The sequence below is a fragment of the Trichomonas vaginalis genome, chromosome V (assembly GCF_026262505.1).
Source record: "Trichomonas vaginalis G3 chromosome V, whole genome shotgun sequence".
In the NCBI taxonomy this organism is placed as follows: Eukaryota; Parabasalia; order Trichomonadida; family Trichomonadidae; genus Trichomonas; species Trichomonas vaginalis.
In genome coordinates this window covers 34,450,723-34,474,093 of record NC_067207.1, presented here as the reverse complement: position 1 = coordinate 34,474,093, position 23,371 = coordinate 34,450,723, and the positions used below count along the sequence as shown (strand labels likewise).

Sequence of the window (23,371 nt, the reverse complement as noted above, 5' to 3'; positions counted from 1 at the left end):
TAAACATTATTTTTGCTGAATTCAGCACAAAAATCTGAGTAAAATGGCATATGCTTGCTTCCCTCGGAAAACTGAGAGAAGAGATTCCATATGAAAACAGTGAAGAACAGCGAGTAGATAAAAAAACCCAGTCGCCAAAACTCTATGAAAACAGTGAAATTTCTCTAGACAGACTTTTTTCGGTCTTGCATAAAACTCTATGAAAATCATGAATTTCCTTAAGATAGAAAAAATAAAGTTAGTTTTATTTTTATTTATTTTTTTATTTTGTATGTAAGGACAGATATGTCAACAACAGAGAACACAACAACAGTTATAGTCCATGAAGCCATAAGTGAAGAATACGAGTGGGTTCAGTTTAACAAACAGTTACGTCTCATTCGTTCGGTCAAAGATGACATGTACCAAATGCAAAGTATTTTGAATGCTCTTCGTTCTACAAAGCAAGCATACCATTGGTTTGAAAACCAACAGACAAAAGAACTTTTAGAAGAATTTCCTCATATGTTTGCTACCCTCGAAAAACCGAGGAATGAGATTCCGTATGAAAATCGTAAAAATTTGCCAATAAATTTAAGAGGATATTATGTACATAGACTTTTAGTAAATGCTGTTGCAATGTGGGCTTCTCCTCGTTATGCTTGTTATATTTTCATGATGTTAGATGAAATTCATAGACAAGAACGTGAAGAGCTAGAGAACAAGCTTGAAGCAAAAGACAAAAACATTCAGAAAAGAATACCACGTTCGGTACCAAAAGGAAAGGAAAAGAACTATAAGTATATGATTTATACTGAAGAGATGGAAAATGAAGAAGATAAAGATATGGTTATGTTGCATTTAGTCAGAAGAAACAACAAAAGCTTTTACGACCTTGCTAAGATTTACAAATCTGACAGAAATTGGTTCTATCGCGAAAACTTACCGATTTCAATGACCCAAATGAAGATGTGAAACAAATAGTTCAAGATACGTTACCTCAAACACACTATGATATTAAAGGTTGTACAATACTTACCTTCAAAGAAGATTTGCCATTGTTAAAGGAAAAAATAACAGAGTATTTTGACAACTTCAAACAAGTAGAGTAAATGAACTCTTTATTTTTCAAGCTTGACTTCAGATGGCTCAGGTAGCTCTATAAAGTAAATTGCCTTGTCAAATCCTTCTGGCATTCCGAGTCCTTCCTTCCGACAGGAAAAGTCCTTCCTTCCGACAGGAAAAGTTTTTCTTTCCGACAGGAAAAGTTTTTCTTTCCAACAGGAAAAAAATTTCCTTCCAACAAGAAAAAAATTTCCCGACAACTGGAAAAAAATTTCCTGACAACTGGAAAAAAATTTCCTGTTGTTCGTCCGTAAACCATTCAAATTTTCGAAAATTGAGAACTTTTTGGTCGAACGACAGAAAAAGTTTTTCCTTCCAACTGGAAAAAATTTTCCTTCCAACTGGAAAAAATTTTCCCGACAACTGGAAAAGTTTTTCCTTCCAACAGGAAAAGTTCTTCCTTCCGACATTCCAAGTCCTTCCTTCCAACTGGAAAAGTTCTTCCATCCGACAGGACACAAACGAATGTCCGACGTACCACCAACCGAGTCCATTCCAAAGCCAGAAGAACCGACAGCCCCAGCACCACAACAGACTAAGACTAAACACTTACATTTTTCAAGCTTGACTTTTTACAATTTGAACTTTGTTCGCGTAGATGTGAATTCTGAAAGAAGTATGAGGGTCTTGTATGACTTTGTACTTCTCCCATAGTTCATGTCTGTCAAACTTACCTGCCATGGACTCTTTCATAAGTTCCATGAAATCGTCTTCGGACAATCCAGGGAAAAGTACAATGTCAGTAAGTATTCTCTTTACATCCTTACTTAAACTCTTGGCTGTCTGTACACAAATGACAACTGAGATGTTAAAGTGCCTAAGTTTCTTAAGAATTCGACACATATCTTGTTCTCTATTCTTTAACAAAGGATGAGAAGCAAAGTCATCTAAGATAAGAAGACACCTATGAGGGTATGTCTTCCAATCGTAAGATTGCAATTTCTTCGAAATGTATTCTATCTCTTTCTGTTTGTTTCTGAAGTGTTTCTTCTTCTAATATTCTCTGCATTTCCTCATTTGGGTCTTTAAACTTCGAATTTATATACTCATTTATAGCATTGTACTTCAAAACTCTTCTTTGGTACTTCTTTATCCAATCTAACAACTCAGTATCTTTTATACATACTAACTTAGACTTTTTTTATAAATATCTTTGAACGAAATTGACGGTTTGATCGAATTGACCAGAAGTACTACAAATGACTACTAACTCATAGAATGGGTTCTTCTCATCTAGTTCTTGTTGTTGTGCAGCCATTTTAAGATAAGTGAAAGTCTTGCCCGACCCAGGTGGTGCGATTAGACCTGTTATACCATTCTGAGCAAATAGGAACTTGTCATGTATGGGTTTTATCTGAGCATTTTCCAACTTCCTCTTGTTCTTGTTTAAAACATTCTCAAATTTTTTGTCAATGTCAGCAAACTTTTTTTCTAACATATTTTTAGAAAAATTAAAATTTTTATCTTTTTGAAAATGTCTAGCGATTTCGCTATCTATATTCGAGACAAACTTTTCGACAGCAAAACATCTGTCGACCATAAAATCTTACATAGTGTAAACAAGAAAAGGTGAATTTGTTCTAAAGTTCTGTTTCTGGGAATATGACAAGAACCATAAAACATTAGGCAGAGAAGTCTTTAAGTTTGTCAATGACAGACTTGTTGACAGAGATGACGCCGATTGGAAAGATGAAGTCCAACAAAAGTTCTTAGAATGCAAAGAAGACACATGCGCTGTTCTTGAAGATGAAATAGGAAACAGAATAGAAGAGCTATTAAAGGACAAAGAACTTTTACATAAATATGGTTCTGAGAAATTTGACATAACTCCACCAGAAAAGAAGAAGAAGAGAGAAAAGAAAGAAAAGAAAGTAGAAGAAGAGAAAAAAGAACCTGAACCAGTTCCAGAGAAGGGGAGATATGACATGTAAAAATAAAATTTTATTTTTAGAACATTTCTGGGTCAATGTCAATGTTCTCTTCCTCTTTAGGAGCAAACACTGGCTTAGACTCTAAAATCTTTTTACCCAATTTACCTTGAACTTCAACTATCTTAGACTCATAATATTCATAGTCGTCTGCTTTCTTTGGTTCATAAGGTATAACAAGTTTGTATGCTTTGCCTTCTTCGAGTTTTGAGAACTTTCTGTCAAAATTTTCTTTGACTGCTAACAAACCTTCTATGTCTAAGTCTTCAAAAGTTGCACCATTTTTAGTCACAATAGCAAACTTAACTGGTTCGATGTTCCAAACTTTGTCAAATGTAGACTTTTCAAAATGGTAGAAGTAAACATTCAAATAAGCGAATGGAGCTAACTTATCTTTGACTTCTGTCATGTACTTATTTACTGAGATGAATTTTGTCATCTTTTCTATCGGATAAAAAAATATTTTTTTTTAAAAACGTTTTAAAATGGTATGCCATATAGCTTCTTGAATTTGTTAAGAAGTATTTTAACGTATTTTCCATCTGTATCTCTAGTGTTTACAAAAGCATAGTCTTCCTTAGTAAAACATACTTGTAATTTTCTATAGTTTACGCCGGTATAAAAGTAGAAAGAGTCTTGTTCTTCGCTATAAGTAGTAAAACTCAAACGTATGCTTGCCATAGTCTGTAATTTCAATTGCTTCATCTTCTAGTTTCGTCGACAAATTCGAATACAATATCTCTAAATTTGCTTTTGTTCTTATTGTTTTCAGAACGAGTAACCCAGCGTAAGTTTTCAAGTCTATTGTCGCTTTCTTATACGGTTTATATGGTCTACAAAAGGTAGATTGTTAGGATTCGGTATAAAATGAGTTGCAATGACAACATGTTTTAAATAGTGTTTTCCACCCATCTTCATCCTAGCATATCCTTTATTTTGCTCCCATTCGCTTAAAACTCTTTTTGTCTTTTTGTTTCTGACTTCAAAAGGCTCAGAACAGTGAATTTCATATTTCTCATCTAACAAACAAGTTTTCCAACAGTCTTCTCCAACAAACTCAGCGTACATTTTTATAAAAATAAAAAAAAATATTTTTTTATTCTTGAGCTATTTGTTGTTCTTGAGCTATTTGTTGCATTTGTTGTTCTTGAGCTATTTGTTGTTGAAGTTGTTCTTGTAGTACAATACTTTCACCAGTTGCATCTTCCAATTCGAAACTTTCTGCCGTCATTGACAAATACATAGGACATAAAAGTTTTACAGGAACAAAGTTTGCGTCAACTAATGTCAACGTTATACTTGCCAAAGTGTTTGAGTTCACTAAGGTTGAAAATTCTGCATTCGAATGAACAATAGGCAAACCAGCAGAGAAAGTGTTGTTTATACGCATGAGTATCTTTTGGTCATAGTAGTTTCTGTCGACATTCGAATAACACTTTGAACCTAAGTTTGAAACAATATATAAAATAGGTGTACTTAAAGTCAATGGAATAGACAAACCTTGTAGGACACCTTTTCCTGTTATAGGAAACTGTTGGTAGTAAAAACCAGATATAAGTTTTGTATTATAGCTCATATTGTTTATAGTAAACTCAGTCGGACATCCAAACATAATGAAACCTGCTCTAGTTGCAGCACATGTTACATCCGTCCTTAAAGTATTAAATAAGTCAACAAAACCTGTTGGTGGTATATCTGAGTAAGTATCTTCAAAGAAGTATTTTTTACCATTCACAACAACAAAGTCTTCTGGTGTCAAAAGAGCAAAACAGGCTTTAGTCGTCATCGTGTTTAAGGTCAGTTTACAATATCGTCCTTGAGGACTTTGTAAGTTTGTTGTTATAGAATTATATGACTCAGGGTTTTTAGTCGTAATAGTATAAACCATTATATCTTCTGCCATTTACTTAGCAAATAAATTTTAATGAAATGTTGTGGTCGTCAAATATTTTTATAACGTCTGGGAAACTATATTTTAAGTTCAACGTTTCACCTCCTTTCATAACGTATATCTTGTCAATGACATTATATGAAACACCACAGCAAGCAATGTCGGGTTCTATTTCTTTGATGTTTATATCGTCTGCCTCTGTCAAAAGTTTCAATAGTTCTTTCAAAACTTCATGAGGTGCAATGACATATGAGTTCACTTTTACAGGGTTGTGCTCAACCAAGTTTAACATTATACTTAAAGCTTGACAAATCTTCTCCTGAGTTTGAAGTTTGTCTTTCAGTTGTTGGTAGTCGTTTCGAATATCTGCAACAGAACTTAAGTCTCTGCTAACTTCAGGATATGTTGGTTGTTCTTTTACAGGAACAATTGCTATACCATCTTCGTCTTCGTATGGTTTCCCCACTTCAACATCTCTGTCTTTGACATTGACAACAACATTTGACTGTTTGTTTGAGTTGGTGAATTTAACTTCACATCTGCCACCGCCATTAAACCTTTTGAACACTTACGCTTCTATTTTTCGAAATGACATTTTACTTAGAATAAGAAAGATGGACGTATTTGAGTATCTCTTCGAATTGAAGCAGAACAAAGTTTACACACACAAACAATACAAATACATTGACAGAATAGTTCTTTACACAAACAATGGAAAATGTTATAGAATAGCAGTCTTTGCTGAACCAAAATATTTTCATAAAGCAAAGAAAGTTGGTATAACTGAAATGGTGAAAGTTCTTGACGTTGACAAAAATATAACAACAAAACTGACCGATATTACTAAAGGTAAGTTTATAATACAATATTATGTCAAAACTGGCGTACTGTCAATATTTGACGGAGAGAAGTCAGTTCAAGAACAACTTACTGACCTGCTGCCAAAATCTGCTCGATGGAAGCTGTCGTTATGCCAATCTGAGGAGCCCCAGCAGGTTTCATCGAACGAATCTTCAAAAGAGCATCTTCCGTGAAAAGTGCTATTGGTTTTGTAAACTTCTTTGCTCTCAGTTCATATGGACCGTCTCTGTCACCAGTATATGTATTTGTACAGTACCAACAGTTGAAATACCACCATAAAGTCTTCTGAGTCAGCAAATGGAATGCCAAGCCAAAAGTTTGAACGGTCTCCATTTGTATATTGAGTTTTTTGAGCTCCTGTATGAGTCCATACTTTCACATATGGCATAATAGAACTTTGCATTTCAGGGTTAATGGTTGTTGTGAAGTTGTTGTTAAAGTTCATAGCATCTAATGTCAAGTTGTATGACCTCATATCCTCAACTGTAGAATATTCTTCTCTTGGATAATATTTGCCATCTATGTTTATATGATATTTAATACCAGGGTTGTAGAAACAGAATAGTCATTTATAGTTCGTCTGAACAGTACAAACATAGTATCTGCATGTTTCATTGCAGTTGTTAAAGCAATATCTGTTTTGCACCTGGGTCAGCACTTTGGTTTCCAACTTCACCTGCAAAGTCTTTGACAGATATTTGGTGTATAGGGAACATAAGTGGAACTGCAATATATTTGGCAGCTAAAGCATTTGAAATATCTGGGTCCAACATATAGACTGCAAGTCTGCTTTCTATTCTCTTGCATTCAAACTTTTCGCATGTGAACTTAACTGGGTCCCAAGCATCTCCAGCAGCATTGAAATAATAGTTTACTTCAGTGTTGAGGTTTGAGAAACCAAAGTCTAAGTCAACTTTGTTTTTGCAAAAGTCGGCGAATGACATTTTATTTGTTCCCACTACTTCTGTAAGAGTGAATGGGTCTTGTGTTGGTGCAATGACTAAGTTATTTTTGCTTGGAGTAAGTTCGATAGAAATTTTTCCTGCCCAGTTTGGCAAGTATCTTAAAAACCTGAAGATGAGGAAAGATGACAAAGGAACTCTAAGTTTCAATTTTACTTTGGTTACTGCTGCTGCAGTTTGTCCAGAAAGGTTAACATAAACTCCTGGAACGTTAGGTCAAGTCTTCTTATTTTTCAATAGTTGCATACTGGTCTGTTTGTTCTCTAGCTTGTGGTTGTACTGAGTTTCTCAAAGCGAACCATTCATAGTTTGCCCATGTTACTGTTTGAACTAAGTCAGAGTTAGAATATATCTTATATCCCATGAAACTTCTGGAGCATATTGGTATCCGACATAGAAAATTCCATTGCAACCTTTCTTGTCAACAACTTGGCAGAAGGTTTTATTTCAATGTCTTGTTCCACGTATAAGAAAGAGTTGTCAATAGAAATTATATGAAACTGTCGCAAGCAATATCTACTGTTGTTGAAGAACCTTCTCCAAACTCACCTACGTTTCCATAAGAAACAGCAGTTGTATATTCGTAAGTTCCAGGAACTATTTCTGACCTTCTAATGGCATTGTCGCATTCGTTATACATTCGGAAACATTTCCATTCATGGCATCCAAAACTGTTGGCGTTATATTCTGAGCGGCGTACATTTCATATGAGTAAAAATATAGAATAGTTGGATTTATATGTCATAATAGAACCCACTCCGACCAAGCTTTACTTTCTTCCTGACTGAGTTTTTAACTCTTCTTTTTCCTTCATTGCCCTCTGCTTGAAGTTGTTGCATCTTTGCATTATGTTCATCTAGTATGTTGCAAATTTCCCATGTCCTTTTTGCCTTTTGGCTCTGGTCGCCCATCTCAGGTAACCTATATCCTAGAAAGAGTTTGTCATAGTCTGTATTTGAGTCTTCGCGTATTGTTTGCATGACTCTTTCCTGAGTTTCCGGTTCAAGCTCTTCAAACAGAGCTTGTCCATATGGAATAAGCTCGTTTCCAAATATATGTTTTTGTAGCCATTCTGGTTTTCTTTCCATGTTACCAACTATATCTTTTGTGAATGGGAAAGCTTTTACCCAATCTTTCAGTCTTGCGTCATTTATTTCTGTAGTTGGTTTTATTTTGTCAAGGAACATGTTTTTCAATACTAACATTTCATTTGGTACTGTCCATTTGAGTTTTCTTAAATATTCATCCCTTCTCGGTTCATTGTCTGCAAAGTAAGTTTTTATGACATTTTGTAAACTTTCGTTTGCAAGGTCATGTACAATAGGTTCTCTTCCTTCTCTGTCCATAACTTTCTTTCTAAACTCTTCACCAAATATACCATCTCTATGGTTCTGTGTAGTTCTTTGAGATAAATGTTCTAGAACGTCAGGTGTTATATTTCCATCAGCCATGTTCATTTCATACTGGTTCAAAATATCTGCATCTTTCATATTTTCAATGGCATTAAAGCCGCGCTTAAAATACCAGCTATGTCTCGTTCACCATTGACTTCCATTGCGTCTACAACTTCTTGAATTGTGGTTGTAAGTTTATGAACCACCTATCTGGATTAGCTTTATGACCCCATCTCATTGTAGTTCCATCGTCTGCAGAAACAAAAGTAGGTTTGTTTCCATCTTGGTTAGGTTCTGAATGAACTTTAAACAATGTTTCATTTCTATATGTTTTCTTGAAATTTAACCTTTTATCTTCACCGAGTTTCCGAAGATTGAACGTTAAATGCTCGTAAGTAAAAAGGGTTGTTGTATTTGTGTACATTTTCTTTCAGTACTTTCATTCTATGCTGAATATTTTCATCTGGTGTTGGAGTCTTTTGTATGTCGGCAAACATTTTTCGATATTCTTCTACTATGTCAGCCGAATTTTTTTTAGACTCTTGGAAATATTCCATATTCTCCGCATACTCTTGTTGAGGGTCAAGATTTTTCGGCTGTTCCAAATCTTCATCTAGTTCTGTGAGGTTAGTTTCCAAAGGAAGGACTTGTTCGTTTCCTTCAGGCTCTTCTAGCTGTTGTTGCTGAACTATTTCTTCCATGTCTGGTTGTATCTGAACTATTTCTTCCTGTGGAGTTTCTTGTACCTCATCTGCTGGCATTTCATATATTCCGAGACCGTTTTTAACAATTTCCCTATCTACGTCATCCGCATTCATAAGCTTTTGTTCTTTCGTTCCGTCTCTATTTTTTACGCGTTTCATGACGAAAGTTGAATTGTCATTTAGCTCTGACATCAAATATCTCGGAGTAAATTCATCCATGTCATTTGGATGATATGCTATTAAATCATATCCCTTAGCGAGCTTGTATTTTCCAGGTTTGAGATTATATCCGTTTTGGTGCTGAGCCATAAAGCTAAATAGGTTCGGGTCAGTATTTCCATCCTTGAACTTTCCAATAGCTTCTTTATATCTGTCACTAAAGTCAACAGTATCTGGGAAACCACACTCTTCTTTAAGCATTTTTAAGAATTCTTGGTTTCCTTGTTCTCTACTTCTTTTATGTCCTTGCTCTGGTTGTGAGGTGGTTGTTGTGCAGGGTTTTGAACTGTTGGTTGTTGTGCTGGTTGTTGTGTTGTTGTTTGGTTGTTGTGTTGGTTTTGGTGCATGCCTGTGTCTGTGTCCATGTGACGATGTAAATGTGTTAGGTAGTCCTGGTGCAGGTGCTTCTCTTGGAGGTTTGGTGGTATATAAATTCCACCAGCTGGCACATATGTTCCATCTGCAGCGTAATGTCCTACCTGACTTTTCGTTCTTAAGAAAGCATTTACTAGGTCTGTTTTGGTCTGTTGTAACTCTTTTTCTTGACTTTTCACAACAGTTGCTCTAACGGCGTCATAGGCACTTTGAACTGCCTGTCTCGTTGCTGCATCTTTATTTTCGTCATATTTTGTGCTACTTCTTTTAACTCTTTGTCGAAACCTTCAGACTTCAGTTTCTTTCCAGATGAGAAGTCGTTCACTTGTTTCACCTTACTATGAAGAGCTTCGAAGGCGTTCTTAAAGTCAGCATTTGTTAAAGCTTCATTTGAACTGTCTTCATCCGCTTGTATTTTTGTCCTTATTGACCCTAATAATGGGCTGCTTGGCTTGGCGTTGGCTTGGGCATCTAACCAGTCATTGTTAGCTTTTATATATTCTGCGCTTTTCATTGCCTTTTGCATGGCTGCGTCGTTATTTTTACTTTCTTGTGCTAAGTTTTCATACTGTACGGTTTGGTTTTGCAACTGTAAAAGTTTTTCTGCCTTTACATTTGCTTCAACTTCTTTTTTATACTCATCGCTATCCATATATGTCTTCAGGGCTTTTTGTTTTATCTCTTCATCTTTCAGTATTTTATATTGAGTAGTATGGTTTTTCAAATTTATGACATCTTGTTCCATTTTTGCTACTTCTGTTGCTTTTTCTGACACTTTTTTCGCATATTCCTCTGTACTTAGTTCTTTCAGTTGTTCTTCTTTCTTCTTTTTCTCTACGTTTAACTCATTGAGTTTCTTTGTGTGTCTGTCATATTCTAGTTTCTTTTCGTTTTCACTTATTTGCTTCTGTATGTCTATGTTTGACTTTTTGACATCTGATATTTGATTTTTGAGTGAACTCAAATTCATTTGACTTTGAGGGTTATAGGCTGTTCCGTCTGCAGCTCCACCATAGCCTGCCATTTTCGCTAAAAGTGCCGCTCTTAAACCTCCACTCTGTGCACCAACAACTCGGTTTAAAAGCATAGGATTGCTTGACATTTGTTGCAACATAGTGGGGTCATTCAGCATTTGTTGTTGCAACTGTTGTTGTGGTGTTAGTTTTACTATTGGATGTTTCAATGCTCTCTTCCTCTTACGTATATTCTTACGTAGCTTACGTGGCATTTTAAGTGAAGTTAAAAAGCGGCTTTTGACAGATGTTTATATGACACTTTTTCAGTAAAGACTTTGTCAAGACTTCTTCGTAAAGACTTTGTCAAGACTTCTTCATAAAGACTTTGTTGAGATTTCTTCATAAAGACTTTGTTAAGACTTCTTCATCGTAATGAGTGTAAATGACCCAAAAATATATTTTATGTTAGAATGTTAGATCTAACATGTTTTCTAACATGTTTTCTAACATGGTCTAAAACATACAAAATTCATGAAATTTCATACGGAATTCAATAAAAATAATGTTTATGTTAGAATGTTAGATCTAACATGTTTTCTAACATGTTTTCTAACATGGTCTAAAACATACAAAACTCATGAAATTTCATACGGAATTCAATAAAAATATATTTTATGTTAGAATGTTAGATCTAACATGTTTTCTAACATGTTTTCTAACATCGTAGAAAACTCATGATTTCATCGTAAATGTTTTGTCAAGACTTCTTCGTAAAGACTTTGTTGAGATTTCTTCGTAAAGTTCTTCATCGTAAAGACTTTGTAAAGTCTTTCTCATGAACTTTCTTGTCAATGTTTTGTTGAGACTTTGTAAAGTTCTTCATCGTAAAGACTTTGTAAAGAAAGTTCATGAAAATTCATGAGGTTAGAAAACATGTTAGAAAACGTGTTAGATCTAACATTCTAACATAAACATTATTTTTGTCTGATTTTACGAAGAAGTCTTGACAAAACATTTACGATGAAGAAGTCTTGACAAAACATTTACGAAGAAGTCTTGACAAAACATTTACGATGAAATCATGAGTTTTCTACGATGTTAGAAAACATGTTAGAAAACGTGTTAGATCTAACATTCTAACATAAACATTATTTTTGTCTGATTTTACGAAGAAGTCTTGACAAAACATTTACGAAGAAGAAGTCTTGACAAAACATTTACGATGAAATCATGACAAAACATTTACGAAGAAGTCTTGACAAAACATTTACGAAGAAGTCTTGACAAAACATTTACGATGAAGAAGTCTTGACAAAACATTTACGAAGAAGTCTTGACAAAACATTTACGAAGAAGTCTTGACAAAACATTTACGAAGAAGTCTTGACAAAACATTTACGATGAAATCATGAGTTTTCTACGATGTTAGAAAACATGTTAGAAAACGTGTTAGATCTAACATTCTAACATAAACATTATTTTTGTCTGATTTTACGAAGAAGTCTTGACAAAACATTTACGAAGAAGTCTTGACAAAACATTTACGAAGAAGTCTTGACAAAACATTTACGAAGAAGTCTTGACAAAACATTTACGAAGAAGTCTTGACAAAACATTTACGATGAAGAAGTCTTGACAAAACATCCTCAGGGCTAGAAGGCACGAAGTGCCTGGAAGCCCCACTTCCTTTTTTTTTTTTTTTTTTTTTTTTTTTTTTATTAAGTATCCGCCTGTAGTGATTGAATTTTGAAATCAATAAGCTTGTTAATCTTGAACTTTGATTCTTTATATGTAAAAAATACATGGACCTCGATTCGTTTTGTTAGATAAAGTCCATATTTTCGAAAGTTCTATTGATTATTCAATAAGCGTTCATGTGATTTTTGTGAGCATTGAATAAATCTTTCAAATAGTTTCTATACTTTCAACTTCTCAAGTGATTTGAAAGCAATTTGTGAGTGTAAATATTGGGGATTTTGGTGTTATTTATTCAAATATCTTGAATTAACATACCATTTCAATCTTCAGCCTTTCAAATAGAATACTTTGTACTCTGATTTTGAATCCACAGGCGCATAATATTATTTAATGCATAGTATTTATAAATCAGCAATATAGGACCAATAATGATCCTTGAAACAACAAGAAAAACTCATAAAAAATGATTTTTATGAATAAAGCAAAATGAATATATTATTCTCTATATTTATCTTATTACAAGTGCAGAAATAGGAAAAAGAAAAAATAAAAGCCGTTAGTTGCTTTTAACGAACGTAATTCAGAAAAAATAATTAATATTTTTCAATGTACAAAGATAAAATTTATTGCATTTATGCTTTATGACTTTAAATTAATATAATAAAATTTTAAATGATTGAATAAACATTCAATTTCAGAATAGTCTCAAAATATTAATTCTCACAATTTCTTTTGGAAATTTAATTTGTGAGTTGAATTTTCTACAAAACATGATTTAAACATGATGGTTTTAATATTCATCATTTGTGCAGTCAAGGTAGCCTATTGTTAAATAAATATCAATAATTTTTAAAAAACATCAAATTTACAATCAAAAAAATTATCTAAAAACGTGATGTCGATTTGTTAATACGAATCAATTCAAAATATTGGAAGATATTAAAATCAGAAAAAAAAAATCACAATTCTTTGGATCTCGAAATATCTTTTGTTCTGTACCAGAATAATAGACGGATTCAAATATATTTTCCATTATAAAAATATGTTTTTCAAGGTTCAACTGTAAAAGATGATTGATTTTCCTTTCAAAAATAAAATTTTGAATATTTAACAGGTAAAATGAAAATAGAAACTGGTATTACAATATATCTACACCATAAATAATAGAGTTGTTCCAATATTTTTGTCATCAAATTACATTTTTTCAATTTTTTTATTACTTAGCGATTGTTTATTGCAAAAACATATTTAAATTTACTCATAAGTATGTGATAATGAAGAACAAATATGATAAATATAATTTGAAAGCTATTTCCATTTTTTTCTGAAAATTCTTAATAAAGGAGGAATCTAATGTCTATTAAGAAGTGAATTTATATTTGAAGGATCGACTAATTTGATTGCCTCTACTCCATCTTCGCGAGCGTTGCATATTTGATTATTTCTGGGTGATGAGACTTCTTGTTTTATTGATTTCCTTCTTCTATTTGATCTCTTCCTCATAGATACCAGCTTTGGCTGTATCAAATCCCAGGTTTCTGTGTACCAGCATAGTAATGCACTTCGATTTCGCTTTGCAAGGCGGTCAAGCTGGATATCTAGCTTTTTATGAAGTACCTCCGCTAGTTGGAGAAGATGTGCAAATGTTACATGCCATCCATATTCCCTATCGATGAAAGCAGTTACATAATCAAGTTTAATTCCAAGAATTTGCATCCTTTCCATTGTAAGTTTTCTATCTTCAATGTTCTTTGTGAACTCTTTATACTTCCTTGTTTTTCTTGTCATAAGAATGTCTCTCTCGTATTTGTTCATCATTAAAGATGTTGACAATCTTTTTAAAAGTATATATAAATTGAGAAGGCTATTTTGTCTGAGGATGTTTTATTGTCGTCTGGAAAAAGTGACAAAATTATTATTGTCGTCTAAAAAGGTGACAAATTATTATTGTCGTCTGGAAAAGTGACAAAATTATCATTGTCGTCTAAAAAATAGATTTTTCAAGCATGTTTCGGTACCTAAATAAAGGAAGAACATCAATTCCATCTATGTATATAGTATGCAAACACGCATGATATATGGAGTAGCTCTTTATCTGGCTAAAAATCCTATTATTTGAAAATTCGCATTGTCGTCTAAAACCGCCAGACGACAATAATAATACCCCATTTTGTCTGGGTTATTAAAATTACTTTTCTTTAGAATACTGAAATGTATTATTATTTTAAGTTTCTTGGATTTATTTTATGAAAGAATTTTTCAAAATTGAATTCATTGAATTTTTTCAATGTCCAGCCAATTAATGTACAGTTTTTAATGTGAGATTATATATTAGTTCAATAATTTATGCAATGTCAATATAATCAGACCCAAATCCTTTTCGATAGGTTCTCAGAAATTCGTATGAGTTTGCCTTCAAAAATTGAAAGGAATTAAAAACAACAATTTTGAAGTGTGATTATTTCAAAAATCATGTATAATATTATAATTCATAAATTAATTATTTTCAATATTCTTTTGAATTTTTTTGATAGGTTTTGTTGCCCATATATATCAAACAGTAAAATAGTATTACATAACTTTATTTTTACTAATATTCAATGAGAGAATTTACTGATGAGTTTTTCAACCATAGAATTGTGTTCAATTTGCGTGTCTATAGCAGTTAAAGTTATTTTGTCAAAGAAATCGATTCATCACATGTATTTATTAAGTATTATTTAGATTATTATTATTTCCAGCAGTTTTTTAAATAGATTTAAACTTCTGAAAATATTCCTAATTTGAATCCCGTTTCATTAGGTACTTCTGGACTCCATAAGTTATCATAATCAATTTTCATTACGTAAATGCTTATTTGTACAACAAAATTATTGTGAATTTTAACGTCAACATCTGAATATAGGATTTGATGCAATATTTTCAAGTGAATTGGATTTAAATTAGTATTAAATTGTATTATTTAAATAAAACATAAATTTATAATGATAAGCTTTTGAGATATTGTAAGATAGGCCGATTCACATGGATTTGATTTGTTCAAATTGGATGTTTAGCATTTGTTAAATAGTATAATAGAATATTAAAAATAAGTAGGTTGGAGGTGGTTTAACCCTCAGTGAACAATAATTTTGCTAAATAATTCGATAGAATTATAGATAGGTATTGAAAACTCTTGTGTATCTCAAATTTGGTGTATGAATATATTTTCCTTTGATACAATTTACATCCACAATTTTTTTTTTTTTAAAGGTCAATTTCAATAATGTTTTAGATTCTCTGATTATATTAGCTTAGTTAAAGCAAATTATTAATGGGAGTATAAATGAAATACAAAATATTATCATTGGAAATGTTTAATTTTTAATATACTCTGCAATTTATGGTCTCACTAAGACATGTCTGAAAGGGAAATTCATTTAAATATATTTGTTAATAAACTTGATATTGATTCTATAAATTGTTGGAATTTTAGATTTTTCGAAAGTCATCGGAACTTGTCTCATCCATCAATCTCATGCATGCTTTACAAAGAAGAAAAACATAAATTCAAAATAAAATCTGCAATTCAAAAGCTTTCAAAACTGAAAATATTTGAGTGAAAGTTTGTTGGCTGACCAATTTCATCATTCGTCAAGCTGTTTTGCTTGTTACAATTAATCAATTTATCGGAAATTTCACTTTTTGTTAATTAAGGGCGTAACGTTTATTTAAAATTAGATATATTATAGAGAACCTAGTCTTCAGTGAAAATGAACATTTGTAAGTTACAGAATGGCCAATAGAAATGTGATGTTATCCAGTAAACAATTTTCTGAAAAACCGATATTAATTTTATTTTTTGATAAGGAATGACGGTTTGTAACAAAACAGGAAAACTTTGATTATAAAAAGTATAATTTTGAATAAATATCGGTATTTTTCCCATCACTAAAGCTGTACTATTTTATACATTTTTAATACTTATATTCAATTTTTTAAGAATAAAACGTAATTTTCTAAAAATATTGTAAACTGATATTATAATATTATTTCGCAAAAATGATAATTTTCCATTCAAAACCTAATTTTATTATATTTATACTCTATATATATTTATATAATATAATATATTAATATAGATTCAATAAGTATTCAAGTATTCAAAATTTTACTACAATTCAAAGGATTTCACAAAAATCAACAAATGTTCCCTCAATTATATTTGGTTGCCTCTTAATTTGGATAAATCGTCCATTTTATTATAATGGATAGACTGCTTCCAAATGGTCATACGCCCTATGATGATGCAGGGTCAAGATCAAAATTTACTCCTAGAGAAGATCGTAAATTGCTTAAATTGGTTCAGGAAGCAGGAAGATCTCCAAATTGGAGAGAAATTTCAAACATTATGCAAACAAGAACTCCAAGACAATGCAGAGAGAGATATCAAAACTATTTGTGTCCAAAGATTAATCACAAAGATTTCACTCCTGAAGAAGATGAAATGATTCTCAAGCAATTTGACATACATGAAAATAAATGGAACGCAATTGCAAGATGTTTCAAGGGAAGAACAGGAAACATGATCAGAAACCGATGGCAAACTCTCATAAGAAAACAAAATAAAAAGTTTCGAATTGCTAAGAAATTGAGTGAATCTGAAGAATTGGAAAATGATTCTTGTTCTAAAGAGAGTCTCGGTTCCGCTGTTTCATGTGAAAAACAACCTCATTTGTTTGATGCTTTGTTCACAATAATGGACTATGAGCATATTCTCAACGATGACAGATTTATCATGTCATATGTTGGTTCATGCACACAATGATATAATGATTAATAGTCTTATACCATGAAATAAGAAATTATCATGTAATTTTTTTTTAATTAAACATGCATTTTATATTGACATTCGTATGTTTTATGTTTCCATGCACAAAAATTAGTTCATTTGTAAAGAAAGAATTTTTTTCAAAAAAATATCTATTGAAAAAATAATAAATTAAGCAGTTATCTCATATTATTATGTCAAACAAACATTTTATTTAAAGTTTTCTCGTAAATATTGAATCATTCCCGGAATTGAATCTTTTTCTGCCTCAAATTTTCCAAGTAGCACAGAAAACGCCTGCTTATAATCTATGAAATCGCAGTACTTATCATCTATTTCCAATCCAAGAAGTATTGATGTTTCCGAAGGAGTTGGTTGCGGTTGGTTAACAATAATTGTCTGTTCTGCACCAAGAATTGCAGCTATAAGTAGTAGCATCCAAATGCTGTGGTATGTAGTTGGAAGCAAGTTTAATTTCCAACTCAACAAATTTTTAACAATGAAAAATATATCTCTACGTACATCATGGGACTTCTCCAGATTTGGCTGGATCTCGCCGTAGTAGTCGGTAGCAAACTTGAGCGAGAGGTCGATAACTACCTCAATTGATCTCCTCTTGACAGGACAGTCCTTGGAACTAGTCAGAACATTGTTAATATACATAGCCCAGCACCTGACTGGATCTGATGGAAGGCCTGTTTCTTTACCGTCCCACTTCAAATCAGCATATCCAGGTACTATATACTTATCTATGAAAAATCTGTAGAAATCAACTGTCTGACTAAATGTATCTGTGAGGTGTTTGTGAAGAACTGGCATTTTGTTCATGACTGGTGAAGTTGAGAAAATTCCTAAATACTTAATTTTTTCAAGAACTTGCATATCCTTTTTAGCAAATGTTTCAATTGCTGATGAGCATAACTCTTGTAAAACTTCTATTTTCAAAAATAAATGAGAATTAATATTTTCAACAAGCCATACAAATTTCCGTGGAGAGAATTCTGGTAATGAAACATATATTTGAAGTAATTTCCCAATATATTGAGAGTATTTCTCGGGGACTTTATCTTTGTTCGTTATTCCACAAGATCGAACAAATCCAACTAGAGCATAGAATCTGTCAATTGCAGCATCTTCTGTTGTAATGTTTGTGAGATCGCATAATTCTGAATCAAGAAAAGGAGAAAGACTATAATAAAATAATTGAATTGGAGTAAACAATGTAGATGCGATGATTTTTGCTTGTTTAGGAGTTGCTTTGAATATGGTATGTATTTCTGTATGCAAAATTTCCCATAAATGCTCAGGATCATCAATTAAATCGGAAATTTGCTTAAGATAATTCATATAATCATCAAATTCTGCACAATCCTGAACTTTATTCAAGATGTTATCGATAGAAAGTGATTTTAGAGCTATCCAAATTCTTGAAAAGTTATCTTCTTCAGTCTTATTTTTATAATTTGTAATATAATACTGATTCAACTGTCTAAATAGGCTTTTAAACTGTGGCCACATTTCTAACTGCATGCATTTGGCGCATTCTTCAACCATTGAAACTGCATTTGTTTGATTAATTGTAATCTCACTCATAAATTTTGTGAATTTTTTTTTCGAAATTTTTTAATTTCTTATAAAATGAATAATTTACGTCTTTGTATATAAATTTAGTTGTAAATTCGGATTGTAAGCAGAATCTTTACATCTAAATTTTGTTCTTTGCTTGAGTCTTTAATATAAGAATCAAGAGTTATTCCGCATTGAAAGAAAACATTTCTCAATTTAAAATATGCAAAAAAATTGATATTTAATATTTTGGAATAAGAAATTAGTAGCAAGTTAAAAATTTACTCGGCGTTCTGATCATCGGTCCAAAGCTGGACGTTATCCTTAAGAAGCTGAAGGATAAGTGTAGCCTCACTGTACTCATCTTCTTCAAGCTTGTCGATAAGGCCGACAGCCTCCTTGAATGACTTGTCAGCAAGTTCAATAGCCTCATTCTTCTGGCCGATGATTTCATAAAGGAAGACAGAATAGTTAAGAGCAAGGCCGAGATACTGTGGGTTGGCCTTGGAGAGATCCTTAGCGAGGTTCATAGCCTCCTCGTATGATTTCTTGGCAGCTTCAGAGCCTTGTGCACGTGCGGCTTCATCCTTGAATTCAACAGAATAGCGGAAGTAATCTGCCTTGAGCTTCCAGTAGAAAACTTTAGAAACTGCATCATCGGCAGCTGGAAGAAGCTTCTCATCGACAAGTTGAACGATTTCGTTGCAATAGTTATCAAGCTCTTTGACAAGTGAATTGCGAAGTTCAATAAGGCGGTTCTCACGCTCCTTGGCACCCTGGATTGATGGGTCTTCAAGGAAGGCGTTGACACTACGGAGGGCAGTACGGCGGTTGCCGGTGAGTGCCTTGTAAGCAACAGATAATAAATTACGCTCGTCTAAGGAGAGTTTTGCATCGAGATCAATGATTTCCTTGATGTATGTGATGACGTCCTGATGGCGCTCGGCCTGGTCGGCAACGCGGGCCATGAAGAACTTGAGTTCGCGTTCGCTAGACATGTACGACAAATGGCCGTACCGGTCCGGACTGGTACACTTCACAAATTACTATAAACGAAATACTTACTTTTCGACAGATACTTTGTTGATTTCTAAAGTGACACCGATTTTAATCTTGATTACCATCTTTGCGAGGTCTAAATGTTGAATAATCATGAATTGTGGATTTCATTGTTATTTCATATTTCCGATGCAAAATATTGATTTATGACATAGTTAATATACATCCATTCGTAATATTCATGGACCCAAAAAGTAGTCGTTTAAAATTATTTTAGCTTTTCATTTTTATATCGCTTCACTTGGCCATGAACTTTACAAAATATGATTCAGTATGCTAATGACCTCATTCAATACTCACTATTCAATATAGCAATATATATTGATATTATTTGATTTCAATACATGTATTTTTCGACAAAAATATCATATTACTTCATATTTTTGATTTTGTTCTTATATTTTCAAATTACTTCAAACGAGGATATTCAGGAAACGAATTTAATATTAGATTGGTATAATGTCAAGCAATTTTTCCTGACCTCAATGTCCCAAGAAATTTTGTTATCAGCATTCATATCATCATTGAAAAGCTGGTATTCTAATATTTAACCTTAGACAAATATAGAATTAAAAACTTTTTTATATTGATATTGAACTAATTTAAAAAATACGTAATAGCTCAAATAGCTTATCATAACTATAGGATATATCTAGACTGTATTAAGTATCCTGAAAGCATCTGAAAATCGAGATACCCTACGTTCCCAACTTCTGGAAAACGGTTTTTCACCCTTATGATCAGTTTCAGACACTTTGGGAGTCTCCCAAACTTTGATATTTTGCATTATGATAGAGAAACGTGTCTAGTTTAACGCACAGTTGTTTTAAAGGCAAATGATGATATCACATGAAATTATCAAATTATCAAATTTTGAAGTACCAGTCCAAAGGGTTAATTAGATCCTACACAGATGTGCGATAGTGAAACATATGTGTTCTTGATTTGAGAAGTCCTACTGATAGAGGTGTGAATCTCACAGCTTTGTGTGAGTGTGTCTGACACTTGTATAGAGTGGAATATGCGCCGACATATATTATATAATAATATGTAGTTGATAATTATGAAAAAATAGAATTCGATGCGAATGATATTGAAAGTTGTTTTGTAATTTGATATTTTTCTTATATGTGTTAATTAGTAAATGGCTTGTTTGTTGTGATAGTACTGTGAAAAATGAAAGGTATTTTAAATTAAAAAATCGAGATTTTGAGATATCTCTAGAATTAAGAATTTATTATGTATTTGACTTTTATATAACTATGTGTAAAGGATCTCGATGTCTATATGCTTTAAATAAAATTAAATAAAATGAGATAAAAAATTAAAATGGACAAGAAGATATATGGAAATGTAATTTGTATTGTGTTGGTTGTTGGCAAAATGATTTTAATACAGATTTAAGGATTTGGAATGGATTTGAAATTAAATGATTTTAATTCAAGGAGTAATAAGATTTTGAACTGGTTTTTATTTTGTGAATGTAAACTCCTTCCATAGGATATGTATTAGAAAGATCAATGTCAAACTTTTTGAAAGAATTGTTTTTTTGTTGAGCGATTTTCTCATATTTAATAATATATTTAAGTTGGCGTATCTCACGCCCTTCCAAAAGTATGTATTAGAAAGATAAATTTTAAACTTTTTGAAAGAATTGTTTTTTTGTTGAGTGATTTTCTCATATTTAATAATATATTTAAGTTGGCGTATCTTATGCCCTTCCAAAAATATGTATTAGAAAGATGACTTATAATTTCATAAATTATTTTGTCCCGACGGTTTGAGCGGTTATCAGAATGGTTGCTTACACAATGCGTCAGCAAAATGTCGGTTGGGGTGCCCTTCTTGGCCTCCTGAGTACTCACCAAGATACCCCCAGCTCCCGCAAAACACCTCCCTTAGGTGCGCATTACCTGACGGCATTATTTTGCAATTATTTCAAATTTTTTAGATGTCTTTTGTTAAAGTTTGTTAACTAAAGACTTGAAAACAGCTTACCGCTTCAAGCTGCTCTCTGCCCGGTTCCTCTGCCGCAATCTTATGTCTGATTGTGCGCAAAGCTCTCCTCCTTGTGAACTTTGCCTGACAGATACACCTGGGAGACAGGATAGGAGGAACATGCCGGTTCAAGTTAACTTGCAATATGCTTCTGATTAGTGATTTTAGATGAAAGATTAGCGAAATCGCATTTAAATTGGATAGAAGGATTCAATTTTATGAAGCAGGCTCGTAGGAAATATGCAGGAATAGCACAATCTTTTGCAATCACAACGCGATTGCAAAACTTCGACCGACAAGAGTGCACAATACACTCTTGTCGATCTAAATGTATCTTACAATCAAAGACACTTTCATACAATCTTTTCGAAGTTAAAAAAAAATTTAATTATTTCTTTCTTTTGTTTATTAAATCGCCTTACTCACGTACTAATCTCTTTTAGAGACTCTATCGAGCTATCCCCACATATAAACCTGTGACAATAATACATATTTACTCTCTTCATATTCTGATCTCATGACACATTATCGCAAAAACTATAATTATACAACACATCTCATAAAGTCTCATTTTAGTCCTATCTAAGCGTTCAAAACCTATTTTCCACACGTAATCTGATTCTTCTGGCTCCGCTGATTCGATTTCTGCTGTCAGATCGTGAAAATATGCATCACATAAAGAGATAGATGCAAATTGCACAACTTAATATTTTCCTTAAAATTTCTCTTCAGGTTCATAACTAAATAAGAAAGAAATAATTAAATTTTTTTTAACTTCGAAAAGATTGTATGAAAGTGTCTTTGATTGTAAGATACATTTAGATCGACAAGAGTGCACAATACACTCTTGTCGGTCAAACTTCCGCATTCAAGTTATGAATGCGGAAGATTGTCTCATTCTGGGAGACATGCAGTGACAATGTCTCCCGGAATGAGACATGCAGACCGACAAGAGTGCACAATACACTCTTGTCGGTCAAACTTCCTAATACAAAATTTGATTCCCTTATTATCTTCTTAACAAAACTTAAGATTTCAATAATACATCATGAAAACATTCATTTACTACATTCACACTGTTATTCCTTTCTATAAATTAACTCATTTAATAGAATCTTGTTTTTATATCTTATTATTTTCTCATAATACTTCTAATTCCTCTATTTCCTCTTCCACATAAAATTTAATTTTGTAATGCTATCATATACACTTAATGTTTTCAAATTTTCAGATTTAAATTTAATCTTTATTTTCATCATCATTTATAATCTTGTTCCTATATAAAGTTATAATAAATTATCGTCAGATTCTAATATTTATGATTCTTACTACTCAATTCAATATAATTATGTTAGTCACTCATATTCAGGAGAATAATTTAAAAATCTATAGCTCATATTTTGATAGTTATATATTTAGATGATATATATTGCAATTCCGGTTTCAACACGATCAAATGCCAAACCAAGACAAAATATATATGAATTTTCAAAATATCGATTTACATTAGAATCTATATCTAATTTTATCAATACACAAGTAGGGAATGTTCAATACATCTTTGAGCAACGTGAATAGCACAATTTTATAGGATTATTTGTTGATTATATAAAATATAAGCCAAATCGAATCTGCTGTATAGTACTTTAGTTTATCATTGAATGTTAAATGTGTTCAGATAAATATTTGAGTCAGATATCGCATTTTCTAATTTCAAAATTTATCTCATGAAGTTAGAATTTATTTGATCATACAACATCATGTTAGTCAAACTAGAGTTCAATGGCGATTCTAAAATGGAACAAATGCTTGTTTTATCAAAATGTTAAAATATTAATCTAAAAAA

The 23,371-nt window shown here is 32.3% G+C and overlaps 11 protein-coding genes and 4 pseudogenes across 15 annotated transcripts, besides 2 other annotated features; 4 read left to right on the top strand and 11 right to left on the bottom strand.

The window, feature by feature from the left end:
* Nucleotides 1-7,394: part of a mobile genetic element that runs on past the window's edge.
* On the top strand, nt 286-954 carry TVAGG3_0455900 (KilA, N-terminal/APSES-type HTH, DNA-binding family; the record flags this gene model as incomplete). Its single annotated transcript, XM_051234830.1, has 1 exon — nt 286-954. The coding sequence occupies one exon, from the start codon at nt 286-288 to the stop codon at nt 952-954; it is 669 nt and encodes a 222-aa protein (XP_051104560.1).
* On the bottom strand, nt 1,663-2,113 carry TVAGG3_0455890 (annotated as a pseudogene). The gene has a single exon. A coding segment is annotated over exon 1 (451 nt).
* Nucleotides 2,579-2,988, top strand: TVAGG3_0455880 (annotated as a pseudogene). Its single transcript has one exon. A coding segment is annotated over exon 1 (410 nt).
* TVAGG3_0455870 (protein of unknown function, DUF4108 family) lies at nt 3,052-3,471 on the bottom strand (the record flags this gene model as incomplete). Its single annotated transcript, XM_051234829.1, has 1 exon — nt 3,052-3,471. The coding sequence occupies one exon, from the start codon at nt 3,469-3,471 to the stop codon at nt 3,052-3,054; it is 420 nt and encodes a 139-aa protein (XP_051104559.1).
* Nucleotides 3,513-4,100, bottom strand: TVAGG3_0455860 (annotated as a pseudogene). The gene has a single exon. A coding segment is annotated over exon 1 (588 nt).
* Nucleotides 4,129-4,935, bottom strand: TVAGG3_0455850 (uncharacterized protein; the record flags this gene model as incomplete). Its single annotated transcript, XM_051234828.1, has 1 exon — nt 4,129-4,935. The coding sequence occupies one exon, from the start codon at nt 4,933-4,935 to the stop codon at nt 4,129-4,131; it is 807 nt and encodes a 268-aa protein (XP_051104558.1).
* On the bottom strand, nt 4,940-5,215 carry TVAGG3_0455840 (protein of unknown function, DUF4106 family; the record flags this gene model as incomplete). The annotated part of the gene is made up of 1 exon (XM_051234827.1): nt 4,940-5,215. The coding sequence occupies one exon, from the start codon at nt 5,213-5,215 to the stop codon at nt 4,940-4,942; it is 276 nt and encodes a 91-aa protein (XP_051104557.1).
* TVAGG3_0455830 (uncharacterized protein) lies at nt 5,538-5,957 on the top strand (the record flags this gene model as incomplete). Its single annotated transcript, XM_051234826.1, has 1 exon — nt 5,538-5,957. One exon carries the CDS (start codon nt 5,538-5,540, stop codon nt 5,955-5,957), a length of 420 nt encoding a protein of 139 aa, XP_051104556.1.
* An 86-nt stretch (nt 7,395-7,480) lies between the features above and the next one.
* Nucleotides 7,481-8,236, bottom strand: TVAGG3_0455810 (protein of unknown function, DUF4106 family; the record flags this gene model as incomplete). The annotated part of the gene is made up of 1 exon (XM_051234825.1): nt 7,481-8,236. One exon carries the CDS (start codon nt 8,234-8,236, stop codon nt 7,481-7,483), a length of 756 nt encoding a protein of 251 aa, XP_051104555.1.
* A 168-nt stretch (nt 8,237-8,404) lies between these two features.
* TVAGG3_0455800 lies at nt 8,405-9,264 on the bottom strand (annotated as a pseudogene). Its single transcript has one exon. A coding segment is annotated over exon 1 (860 nt).
* Nucleotides 9,265-10,028: 764 nt separating this feature from the next.
* TVAGG3_0455790 (protein of unknown function, DUF4106 family) lies at nt 10,029-10,666 on the bottom strand (the record flags this gene model as incomplete). Its single annotated transcript, XM_051234824.1, has 1 exon — nt 10,029-10,666. A coding segment is annotated over one exon (638 nt), but the record flags the coding sequence as incomplete, so codon positions are not given.
* Nucleotides 10,667-13,442: 2,776 nt separating this feature from the next.
* On the bottom strand, nt 13,443-13,910 carry TVAGG3_0455780 (uncharacterized protein; the record flags this gene model as incomplete). Its single annotated transcript, XM_001304214.1, has 1 exon — nt 13,443-13,910. The coding sequence occupies one exon, from the start codon at nt 13,908-13,910 to the stop codon at nt 13,443-13,445; it is 468 nt and encodes a 155-aa protein (XP_001304215.1).
* Nucleotides 13,443-13,910: a mobile genetic element.
* A 2,428-nt stretch (nt 13,911-16,338) lies between these two features.
* TVAGG3_0455760 (RNA polymerase II transcription regulator recruiting protein) lies at nt 16,339-16,899 on the top strand (the record flags this gene model as incomplete). The annotated part of the gene is made up of 1 exon (XM_001304213.1): nt 16,339-16,899. The coding sequence occupies one exon, from the start codon at nt 16,339-16,341 to the stop codon at nt 16,897-16,899; it is 561 nt and encodes a 186-aa protein (XP_001304214.1).
* A 14-nt stretch (nt 16,900-16,913) lies between these two features.
* Nucleotides 16,914-18,495, bottom strand: TVAGG3_0455750 (uncharacterized protein; the record flags this gene model as incomplete). Its single annotated transcript, XM_001304212.1, has 1 exon — nt 17,113-18,495. The coding sequence occupies one exon, from the start codon at nt 18,493-18,495 to the stop codon at nt 17,113-17,115; it is 1,383 nt and encodes a 460-aa protein (XP_001304213.1).
* A 175-nt stretch (nt 18,496-18,670) lies between these two features.
* On the bottom strand, nt 18,671-19,473 carry TVAGG3_0455740 (protein domain specific binding; the record flags this gene model as incomplete). Its single annotated transcript, XM_001304211.2, has 1 exon — nt 18,750-19,466. The coding sequence occupies one exon, from the start codon at nt 19,464-19,466 to the stop codon at nt 18,750-18,752; it is 717 nt and encodes a 238-aa protein (XP_001304212.1).
* Nucleotides 19,474-23,371: the final 3,898 nt, after the last annotated feature.